The 11911-nt window shown below is 42.4% G+C and overlaps 1 protein-coding gene across 1 annotated transcript; it reads right to left on the bottom strand.

The window, feature by feature from the left end:
- Positions 1-777: 777 nt before the first annotated feature.
- On the bottom strand, positions 778-2382 carry LOC311098154 (vitelline membrane outer layer protein 1-like). Its single transcript, XM_084138219.1, has 6 exons — positions 2027-2382; positions 1781-1905; positions 1563-1676; positions 1125-1306; positions 1029-1059; positions 778-854 (listed from the first exon to the last, which is right to left on the bottom strand). Exons 1-4 carry the CDS (start codon positions 2195-2197, stop codon positions 1126-1128), a joined length of 591 nt encoding a protein of 196 aa, XP_083994345.1. The 5' UTR covers positions 2198-2382; the 3' UTR covers positions 778-854; positions 1029-1059; position 1125.
- Between the last annotated feature and the right edge of the window lie 9529 nt (positions 2383-11911).

Genomic DNA, 11911 nt, shown 5'->3' with positions numbered 1-11911 from the left:
CTTGATTTTTCGTTTTTTAGTTCACAGGCAAAAAACGAATAAATAACTTCAAAATTCGTTTTCCACATTCCCGCCCACGCGTGTAGAAAGCGAATATTCAAGCCGTTTATTCATTTTTCTACCTCAGAACGAAAAAAATCAAGCTGAATTCTTGTTTTTCTGGAAAAATGTTTTACATAAAAAAACGACTGAACGAATGATACACGGATTATTTTGATTTCCGATTTCCATCTATAAACACATCAAGGACAATCGGATAACGAGATTGTTTTTCGTTTTCCGTTTTCCGTTTTTTAAGATCAAAACAAAAAACGAATAATGGTTGTTTTCCGTTTTCCTATTTACTAATGGTAAACGGGAAACCGGCCGTTTTTCATTTGTCTTTTTCCTTTCAAAACGAAAATCCGTTGGCCGCCAAGTAGGCTACACGGACCGATTTGCTGCAGAAGTGAGTTTCAAAATATTAAAATGAGGCTTGAATTTTTTGCATCAAATAATTTTCTGAATATGCATTGTACCATTTTAGCTATAAACAAATATGGATACAATTATATCTTTAGAAAAGTAAAAAGTTTAGGCTAACAGGATTAACAATATTACACTTTAATGTAGTGTTCCTGTAGTAGAGTATGTTGGTTATTCCCAGGGAATGCATGAATGGATAAGACAATTACTCTGAATGCAATACAAGTCACTTTAGACCATCTGCCACATGCACTAATGTAATGAACGATCTGATGTAAAGTGTTGTGCAAAACAATGTGAAACTACAAGGTTCTGTTAGAAAGTCTTTAATGTTGATATTTGACAAACGTTTCAGCAGAAGTTCAGGAGTCTTCAGAAGAATCACTAACCTACAAGAATGAAAAATAATTTCAACTCCAGTAATAGACGGGATGTAAATGCCCTGACCATCCGGTTAGGCTTTATTTTTGTGATAATGACCAGCTGTATTTACAGATTAACATTACAACTGTTGTATGACATGGTTCATGTTAGTTTATCATAGTATGATTATCAATAATTACCATCCATTTGATCTTGCTTTTCTTGCCACACCTGAAAGAAATCAGATTTAGTTGATCTGCAGTGTGTCAGTCTGAGTTTGATTGAAATCACATCACCTTAATCACAGCAGAACATGATCACGTCATTGAGAGCGGTGTCGTCTCCACTTCCCTGTGGCGGTTCTACCCGGGTCTGTAAGCCGCAGATTCCTTTTCCTTCACACGTTGGACTCCAGTTGCCCCAGTTGCCCCAGTCTGTGCTGTCACCCTCCAGCACCTGACCTCCACTGCATTTGAACCTGAAAAAAAAAGAAAAAAAAAAAGAGATGTGACAATATTATGATAAAATATATTGTGCTGTTGTGTCAGTCACATGATCACCTGCAGCAATCACAATCTTGAACAGCAGCACAGCTGCAAGTGTGATATTAACTAAACTATTGATGGGGGAAAATAGTCCTTAAATAGCAAAAAAAAAACCTGGATGGGTAAGAGATGGTGTAAGAGGTTTACACTGGGTAAGAGATGTTATAACTTATAGCAGCACACACTCACTTGATGTTGTTTGCAGCCGTATCATCTCCAGATCCTTGGGAAGATTCAACTCTCAGCTGGAAAGCTGTCAAGTATCCAGAAGGACACCATTGGATAAGTCCCCAAGTACCCCACCTGAAGAAAACAGTTGCCTGATTAAATCAATTGTTATTCAAGAAAATCCTCAATTTACTTATCTAGCTTAAATGCAATAATTGTTAATAATCGGAGTCCATTACTTTGCTACGTTGGACTCATTTACAGTGTAGTCACGTGAGCTTGATGAATCTTTGGACCGATCGACACAGTGAAGACGAATCCCATTGAGCGCTGTATCATCACCAGCAAACACATATGTTTCCACCTTAAAACAACATTGAGACAATCTTCAATTCTGGAATTAAATGAATAGCAACTCTATAGTTTTGAATCTTTGAAGCGCTCATCCACCCCCATATTAGCCACAGAGTCAATGCCCAACTTACCTTCAGACTAAACCCTGCGGCGTATGTTCCACTTGGACACATGCTCTTAGGCCCCCACGATCCCCAACCCATTCCATTCGTCACCTTTAACTCAGATCTGTAAGGCCGGTCGGTGCTCACATGCCCAATAATGGCTAGCAGTGAAAACATCAGGGAAAAGAAGTGATGCATTGCTACAGCACTGGCCTGAACACTGATAGTTAGACTAATTTGCAGAGAATGATTAAGTAGAGACAGTATAGTACCATAACACTCTCAAGTTTAGTTAGGAAGAAGCCTCATATTTATACACAAGAATCATTAACCACAATGTCCATTCCATCCAATCATAGTACTCAAAGATCAACCCCTACCATATTTGGCATATTAAGAAATAATGTTTTATTAACAAAGTTTGGGAGGAGCACGTTCAGATAATTAACCCTAATTAAACACCTGTGGAGCACAATCAGTTCATCAACTCAATCAATGAGTTAAGAGGTGTATATGTATACAGCAGATAATCACACTTTGAGTCAAAGGAGTCGTCAACTCCGAGCTTGTTGTTTTTCACTTGGGGTTTATTTTCCTCAGCTCTGGGTATTGGTGGTTTAATGACATATCATTATCCAAAGAGGCAATCAACTCATCAGAAACCTGTTGTTTTCCACCAAATTTAGGTTCTAATCTTCACCTTTTCATGTCCCTGAACTCCAGTAAACTCAACCAAGATGGCTGATTTGATTCTTTTTAAGGTTCTATAAGTAGAATCACAGTCTTTTGTGTCCTTGAGCACACACACACTTAAAAACACAATTCGGCTCCTCCTTATGGGTATAGACACACATACATAAATAACAAACTATTACTGTATATCTCTGCCAATCCAGTATAATGCTTTTCTTCTAAACAAGATACATAACAACATTGTACACAATCCCTGGTGAAAAAAAAAAAAAAAAATGCTTAGTATACTTAGCCAGACTATTTATCAGTATATACTTCAAGTGTGTTAATGATTAGTTAACTTGAAGTCTGCTATTTTGAAACAACTAATTTTGTACCAAGTATATTTTAGTAGTAATTCAACTGTAGTAAAGCATATCTTTAAGTGTATTTAGTGTACTTGTGTGTGCTAAATTAGAACAAATTTAAGTATACTTTACTTATACTTTAAGTATACGCCTTTGTAAGGACTAATTATATGATTAGTGATATTAAAGTGTACTTTATTTGTGTTACAAGTACATTACAAATTCATTATGAGTGTCTTCGAAACATACAAGCAATATACTCAGTAAAATTTATTATTTTGAAACAACTTCAAGTATATTAAGTGTATTTTTAAGATATGCTTAAGATCAATTTTAAGCTATTTGCACTTTATTTTTAATATATTAAATTGTGCTAAAATGGAAGCACTTCAAGTACTTTCTTTACAGTTCATTATAAATATACTTTCATGTCTTAAAGTAATATATTTGAAGCTTAATTTTAATGTACTTGAACATTTAAATAGCATTAAAATGTATTTGCATTACACTAATATTTTATTATAAAGCTGTTTTATTCAATATTTAAAATGATATATTAAAAGTGCAAAAATAATTAAAGATAAATGTTAAGACATACAGACTTTCAAATCAAGAAAACTTTACTGTAGTTTATTTTTGTGTTCATAACAAAATACATAAGAGTACATTTAAAAAGTACAGCAGCATATATAATCTCTTGAACAAAATACATAAAGATCAGTGAAATGCAATGGCAGAGCTATATTTATAATTTTTTTGTAGAACATTTCACTTATACCTGCATTACTGAAAAGTACACTATGAATATTACATCACTATATAAATAAGCATTACAATGCAATTGTCTGAAAAAAAAATAAAAGTTACAGAAAAACAATGCAGAAGTGAATAATGCGTTATGTACAAACTTAGGCCTACTAATGGCTGAACCAAAGAAACAGAAGAGTTTGAATGCCACATCTTCATCTTTAAGTGGACGATCACTTCTTTGAGTACGACTCATTTTCTGCAACTGAGGGCTTGTGGTTCAGACACGGTAGTGTTTGAAGACTGCTTTATCACAGGTTATACCCATAAACAGTATATAAACTGGACACAGCGACCCCATAGGTTTCAACGGAGAGAAAGTGAAGCACATTAGAAGCCCTCATTTCCTGATTGCCAAGCGTACTGCCCAGACTCAAACTGAGCTTGACGACGTGGATGTGACGTGAGCAGCCTGCCTGACAGTTGTAAGTTTTCTAGTAGCTGTGCCAAACGAAATCTGAACCATTCCCTTCCGAATCTTGCAGAGATGGAAAGCGTGAGTAGGATCTGTCCATGAGCTAGGAGCAGGAGCAACGTCATTACTCTCTATGGGCTTCTCTCTTGACTTTATCGGACTTTATGCCTCCACGTCCCCCCGATTGCATGCGAGCTTCTCTTCCTGTCTCTACGGTAATTTCCAGAGAGTCGCGTGGTTATGACGCAATCGTTAGCCTACTTTTACAAAAAACTGCTTCTACGGGGGCATAACGTAAGATACAAGGTAATGGAGCCTTTTATACATTGTCATGTTTCTTTAGAAATAAACCATGGACAAATGGAGTCTTTAAACGCCTCAGATGTAAAGTTATTCGCTGTCAAAGTGACGCCAAAATGAATGGGAGTCAATGGGATGCTAACAGCAGGTGAAGGCTTGTTAGCCAATGGCGGCTCCCGGGGGTACCTTCAAAGTAATATGAAACCCTTACCCACTGGTTATACCATGGTCTGGGTGAATACTCGATTCTGATTGGCTGCAGGGTGTCCAATAGAAAGTGATAGAGGACACCTAGTAAAGGAGTTCTGGTGAAACTGACTGTTTACGTTCGAAATTAATAAATAAATGCGCTGGCTACATCAGCTGTGAGTAACCATAGCAACAGGCAGTCAAAGTATCTGTTTACAATTTAATGTATCAAAACAAAACTGAACGGTTCTACGAGCTGAGCGGACTATAAATATCTCCGAAACCAAGTTATTGTTTGTAAAAACTTTAGAAATTTCGATTGTAAAACTAATTCAAATATAAACTAATGTTTTAAAAATGTGTTATTTGGCAAGTGACCATGGTATAAGCGGGTTACATCTGTGAAAAGGAAGAAGAATTTATATCAAATTAACCAATTTGTCCCTAATAGTGAACATAATGCAGGGGAAACTGTAAAATGAACTTAACGACAGCCAACCGTTAAGTGAACACAATCTACTAACTATCTCATCACTCCTGCGAACAGGAAGGGGGCCAGAGCAAATTACAGTGCTTGACATCGTACTTGCGAGTTCACACACCTCTTTAATGTTAATTTTGGTGATCTCCGACTGGAGGAGTCGAACATCATTAGTGTCGACGTGAATAATGATCTTAGAGAATTTACGATTAGCATTTGCCAGCACTTTTAAATTTGCTTTGATGTCAGGCGCTCTGGCTCCCGGCAAACATGTGACTATGGTGGCTGGTGTCTCTATTTTCACGTCCCGTGTGATCGAATCACCAATTACTAGGGCACAATCAACAGGGTTCTCAGTGGGTGTTTCACTGAGCGGGGCAAATCGATTTATGGTAATCGGAACGAAAGAGTGGTTTTTTGATCCGCGACTAGAGCGATCCCTCACTGTCACCCATTTACCCGGCTGCGCAGGCGCTACTTCAGCTGGAACCGTTCACTATGCTAGGCGCATCCAAAATATTATCTAAAGCTCTAGCACTCTTACTATCCTCAATTAAAGTTTGGATGCGTGTCTCTAGTTCTGAAATCTTCTCCGTCAGCCTAACTGTCTCCTTGCATTTATCACATATAAATTCTATATTGCCAACAGAGAAGGCTATGCTAAACATGTGACATGAAGTGCAGGTGACAATAACAGGACAAGACATTACTCACCGTGTTTGTTGACTGATTCTTACTCACCTGAGCTTTTTATGAATGAGAAAAATAAAATAAAAATAGCTGAGCGCACGGGTGGAGCGTTAACAGGCTTGCGAATTACTAGCGTGTTGTGCTAGTTGTAACGGAAGCTAGCGATGTCAGGTTAATCTGAGATGTTGGGTAAGCTGTATTTAGTAGTAATATAAACAACTAGAAATTGTAGTAAATGATGGTTCAAAACAAAGAAATACGAGGCTAAGACGGAGCTTACAGCACCGAAGCAAACACACTCACAGGAGGCAGCGAGGCAGACAGGAGCACTGCACTCGAAAGAGAACTAGATTAAAGACGCATCTCTTTAGCCAAGCGTTCACATAATACTTACCTTTATTACTACAATTGAATCAGATCGAATGCATTAATATTATGAACAGCAGCTATGCTAATTATTTCCCATCTGCTTTTCTGTTGTTATCTCAGGACGCTAGTCCAAAGGTAAATAGAGTTTGTCTGTTCCAGTTTGTATCCAGCCTCTCATGGAGACTTCAGATGCCCCAACACCCGTGAAGAGACGACTCAACGCTGGCGATATGTTATGCCCTAAATTAATACATGATTAACTAACTGTATTTTTCCATGTACATTTCTGAAGTGCACTTTCTGTAAAGCTGCTTTGAGACAATATGTATTGTGAAAAGCGCTATACAAATAAATTTGAATATAATAAAAATGCAAATGTGAAAACTTATTAAAAGTATAAAATACAATAATCGCTCTTTGAATCAAAGGTGTAGTCAGCTAGACGTCGAGAGTTTAATGACGTATCAGTATCCAAAGAGGCAATCAACGCTGTCTTTTTCCGCACCATTTGTAACTTGTTTAGAAGACTAACTGAAACAAAGAAAACTGAGGCACAGAACTTAAACCTCAGAATATTACAGTCTTTGGTTACTCATTCATAACTGTTTCTTGAATCTGGCACCGTTTGTGAGACTTGCTGCAGAAGTGAGTTTACAATCTTCTCAAATATTAAAATGAGGCTTGTATTTTTTGCATCAAATAATTTTCTGAATATGCATTGTGCCATTTTAGCTATAAACAAATATATATGGATACAATTATATCTTTAGAAAAGTAAAAGGTTTAGGCTAACAGGATTGAAAATATTACACTTTAATGTAGTGTTCCTGTAGTAGAGCATGTTGGTTATTCCCAGGGAACGCATGAACAGATAAGACTATTACTCTGAATGCAATATAAGTCACTTTAGACCATCTGCCACATGCACTAATGTAATGAACGATCTGATGTAAAGTGTTCTGCAAAACAATGTGAAACTACAAGGTTCGGTTTAGAAAGTCTTTAATGTTGATATTTGACAAACGTTTCAGCAGAAGTTCAGGAGTCTTCAGAAGAATCACTAACCTACAAGAATGAAAAATAATTTCAACTCCAGTAATAGACGGGATGTAAATGCCCTGACCATCCGGTTAGGCTTTATTTATTTTTTGTTGTTTTTTTTTATTTATTTTTTTATGACATGGTTCATGTTAGTTTATCATAGTAGGATTATCAATAATTACCATCCATTTGATCTTGCTTTTCTTGTCACCCTCTTACACCTGAAAGAAATCAGATTTAGTTGATCTGCAGTGTGTCAGTCTGAGTTTGATTGAAATCACATCACCTTAATCACAGCAGAACATGATCACGTCATTGAGAGCGGTGTCGTCTCCACTTCCCTGTGGCGGTTCTACCCGGGTCTGTAAGCCGCAGATTCCTTTTCCTTCACATGTTGGACTCCAGTTGCCCCAGTTGCCCCAGTCTGTGCTGTCACCCTCCAGCACCTGACCTCCACTGCATTTGAACCTGAAAAAAAAAAAAAAAGATGCGACAATATTATGATAAAATATATTGTGCTGTTGTGTCAGTCACATGATCACCTGCAGCAATCACAATCTTGAACAGCAGCACGACTGCGAGTGTGATATTAACTTAACCTTTGATTGGGGAAAATAGTCCTTAAATAGCAAAATAAAACCAGGATGGGTAAGAGATGGTGTAAGAGATTTACACTGGGTAAGAGATGTTATAACTTATAGCAGCACACACTCACTTGATGTTGGTTGCAGCCGTATCATGCAACCTGGAAAGGACTGGAAAGTTGGTCTGGCTTTTATAAGAGAGTAGATTGCTTGATATGGAACAGGTGTGCTTGATTGACATGATGAACCTCAGGTGAGAAGACAGCAGCACTGGAGAACACGCCCACCAGCGATCTCAAATCAGCCAGAGCCAGGATCACGACCAGGGGGTTGTGACAGTACCCCTCCCCCGACGAGCGCCTCCAGGCGATCCTCCAGGCTTCTCAGGGTGAGAACGATGGAACGCCCGTATGAGAGCAGCATCCAGAACACGCTGCCGGGGGACCCAGCTCCTCTCCTCTGGTCCATAGCCCTCCCAGTCGATGAGATACTGCAAGCCGCGCCCCCGGCGACGGGAATCCAAAATCCGGTGAACCGTGAACGCCGGATGACCATCAATAAGCCGGGGGGGTGGAGGGGCTGGGAGAGGAGGGAGTAGTGGACTGATAAGCACAGGTTTAAGCAGAGATACATGGAAGGCAGGGTGGACTTTGAGAGTGGGAGGCAGTCGGAGACGGACGGTCACAGGGGTGATGACCTTCTCGATCACCAAGGGACCAATGTATTTAGGTGATAATTTCTTAGAGTCTGTCTTTAACGGGAGATCCCGAGTGGAGAGCCATACCTTGTCCCCCACGGAATAGGAGGGTGCAGGAGTCCGACGACGGTTGGCGTGGCGCTCATATTGGGCAGAGGTCCTCAGAAGGGTGGCACGGGCTCGGTGCCAGGTGCGATGACATCTGCAGATATAAGCTTGGACGGAGGGGACAGCCAAATCTCTCTCCTGAGAGGGAAACAAAGGGGGTTGAAAACCATAGACACATTGAAAGGGTGACAGACCTGTGGCAGATGTGGGAAGCGTGTTGTGGGCGTACTCCACCCATGGAAGCTGAGATGTCCAAGACGTGGGGTTGGAAGAAGCCAAACAACGCAGGGTGGTCTCCAGTTTCTGGTTGGCTCTCTCCGCTTGGCCATTAGCTTGAGGATGGAACCCAGAGGTCAGGCTAACGGTGGCCCCGATGGCTCGGCAGAATGACTTCCAAACGGCTGAGGTGAATTGTGAACCTCTGTCCGAGACGATGTCCAAGGGTAGGCCGTGGACCGTGAACACCACAGAGACTAGGAGTTCGGCAGTCTCCTTAGCTGTAGGCAGTTTGGGCAGAGGCAGATAACGTGCAAACTTGCTAAAACGATCCACCACAGTGAGAACCACAGTCATACCCTTCGAGGGTGGTAGCCCGGATACAAAATCCAGCGATAGATGAGACCACGGACGACGAGGTATGGGAAGCGGCTGCAGGTACCCTGGGGGGGGGTCGGTTGGAACCTTTGTTCTGTGCACAGACAGGACAGGCAGAAACAAAGGTCTGGACATCGGTCTTCATCTCTGGCCACCAGAACCGTCTGCGCAGGAAGGCTAAAGAGCGAGCCACTCCAGGATGGCATGAGAGTCTGGAGGAGTGACCCCACTGTAATACAGATGAACAGACAGAGAGAGGCACAAACAGACGACCTGGGGGGCCGTTACCTGGATCAGGCTGGTGCTGCAGGGCCGTTCTCACCTCTCCCTCAATCTCCCAAATGGCTGCCCCAATGACACAGGTTCTTGGTATTATGGTGTCGGGTTCTGCAATCCTCTCCTCCTTCTCAAACAGCCGAGACAGTGCGTCAGGCTTCACATTCCTGGATCCGGGCCTGTAGGTAAGGGCAAAATTGAAGCGACCAAAGAAAAGAGCCCACCTGGCTTGACAAGGATTCAGGCGTTTCGCAGAGCGGATGTACTCCAGGTTTTTATGGTCGGTCCAAACTACGAACGGTTGTTCTACGCCCTCTAGCCAATGTCGCCACTCCTCAAAAGCCAATTTCACGGCCAGCAATTCCCGGTTCCCGACATCATAGTTTCTTTCTGTGGGAGATAAACGATGGGATAGAAAGGCACAAGGGTGGAGTTTGTTATCCTCGGGTGACCGCTGGGACAGGACTGCCCCCACTCCCACATCCGAGGCGTCCACCTCCACAACAAACTGCCGGGATGAGTCAGGGTTTATGAGAATGGGAGTTGACGTAAACCTCTTCTTGAGATCCAAAAAGGCTCCTTCTACCTCAGAGGACCAGTGAAACGGTGTAGCTGGGGAGGTAAGTGCAGTTAATGGTGCAGCAATGCGGCTGTAATTTCTAATGAAACGTCTATAAAAGTTAGCGAACCCCAAAAACCTCTGTAGCTGTTTCCTTGAATCTGGTCGGGGCCAATCTAAGACTGCTCTTACCTTCTCCGGATCCATCCTCACCTGACCTCTGGCAATGACGTGACCGAGGAAGGTGACAGTGGAGGCGTGAAACTCGCACTTCTCTGCTTTGACGAACAGGCGGTTCTCCAGTAGCCGATGGAGGACCTGTCGGACATGCTGGATGTGTTCTGCTTGGCTCTGGGAAAAGATGAGGATATCATCCAGGTAGACAAACACAAATCTGCCCAGCATATCTCTAAGCACGTCATTGATAAGACACTGAAAGACGGCAGGTGAGTTAGACAGGCCAAAAGGCATAACCAGGTACTCAAAGTGTCCCAGGGGGGTGTTGAAGGCTGTCTTCCATTCATCTCCCTCACGAATTCGGACCAAGTGGTAGGCATTGCGGAGATCTAATTTCGAAAATACTGTAGCTCCCTGGAGAAATTCAAAGGCTGAGTTCATGAGTGGTAGTGGATATTTGTTCTTTACAGTGATATCATTCAAACCTCTGAAGTCGATACACGGGCGGAGGGTCCCGTCTTTCTTACCCACAAAGAAAAACCCGGCTCCTAGAGGTGATGACGAAGGGCGGATAATCCCAGCTGCCAGGGAATTGTTAATGTACTCCTCCAATGCCACCCGCTCTGGTCTGGAGATGTTATACAGACGGCTCCGTGGAAACGTAGATCCAGGCAACAGGTCTATGGCGCAGTCATATGGTCGGTGCGGAGGAAGTGAGAGAGCCTGTTGTTTACAGAACACCTCCGATATCTCGTGGTACTCAACAGGGATTAATGACAGGTCCGGCCGGTCTGGTTCAGGTTTCTGGCGGGTTACAGAAGAAGGCAAAGCAGACCGCAAACAACTAGCAAGACAGGCAGAGCTCCAATTATGAACCTTAGCAGATATCCAGTCAATATGAGGATTATGTTTGGTTAACCAGGAGTGCCCCAAAACTAACGGTATAAATGGTGAGTCAATAACAAAAAAGGAGATTTCTTCAAAATGATTACCTGACAACTGGAGCTGGACAGGGCAGGTACGGGTTGTTACTCGAGCAAGCAGCCTCCCGTCAAGTGTACTAGACCCAGTGGCTCCTTAAGCTTCTACGTGGTTAATGCCAGCTGACTTACTAATGTGGTGTCCAAAAAACTCTCGTCTGCTCCAGAGTCAATGAGTGCCTGGAGCTCCAGCGTCTGGTTCCTCCAGCAGATAGTGGCATGTAATTGGGTTCGTGGACGGGAAGACAGGGGTAGGGTTGCTCGGCTCGCTAGGATGCTCCCCCCGGCTAGCGAGCCCTCCGGTTTAACGGTCGGTTTGGACAGTTGGCGATGTAGTGACCTGGTTGTCCACAGTAGAGGCAGGCGTTGTTTCCTCTACGGCGTTCTCGTTCATCTGCACTGAGACGGTTCCGACCCAGCTGCATGGGTTCGCCCTGCGGGAACTCCTCTCGCCGCACAGGCTCCAGCGGAAGTACAGGACGAGGAAAAGATCTGGAGCTTACCGGACCTGGGGAGTGATCTCTTCGGGGAGAAATGACATCACAGCCAGGGTTGCGTTGTTTCTGCCGTCGTCGCTCCCGACAGCGATTGTCTATATGAATTGT

The sequence above is a fragment of the Abramis brama genome (genome assembly GCF_963993115.1).
Source record: "Abramis brama genome assembly, chromosome: 15".
In the NCBI taxonomy this organism is placed as follows: Eukaryota; Metazoa; Chordata; class Actinopteri; order Cypriniformes; family Leuciscidae; genus Abramis; species Abramis brama.
Note: the sequence above shows the minus strand (reverse complement) of the source record. Positions and strands in the feature narration are given on the sequence as shown.

Coding starts and splice junctions, on each gene's coding strand:
- LOC311098154 (XM_084138219.1), bottom strand. CDS start 2,197: ATGCATCACTTCTTTTCCCTGATGTTTTCACTGCTAGCCATTATTGGG. Junction 1,677..1,780: donor AATGAGTCCAACGTAGCAAA/GTAATGGACTCC, acceptor TGTTTTCTTCAG/GTGGGGTACTTGGGGACTTA. Junction 1,307..1,562: donor ACGGCTGCAAACAACATCAA/GTGAGTGTGTGC, acceptor TTTTTTTTTCAG/GTTCAAATGCAGTGGAGGTC.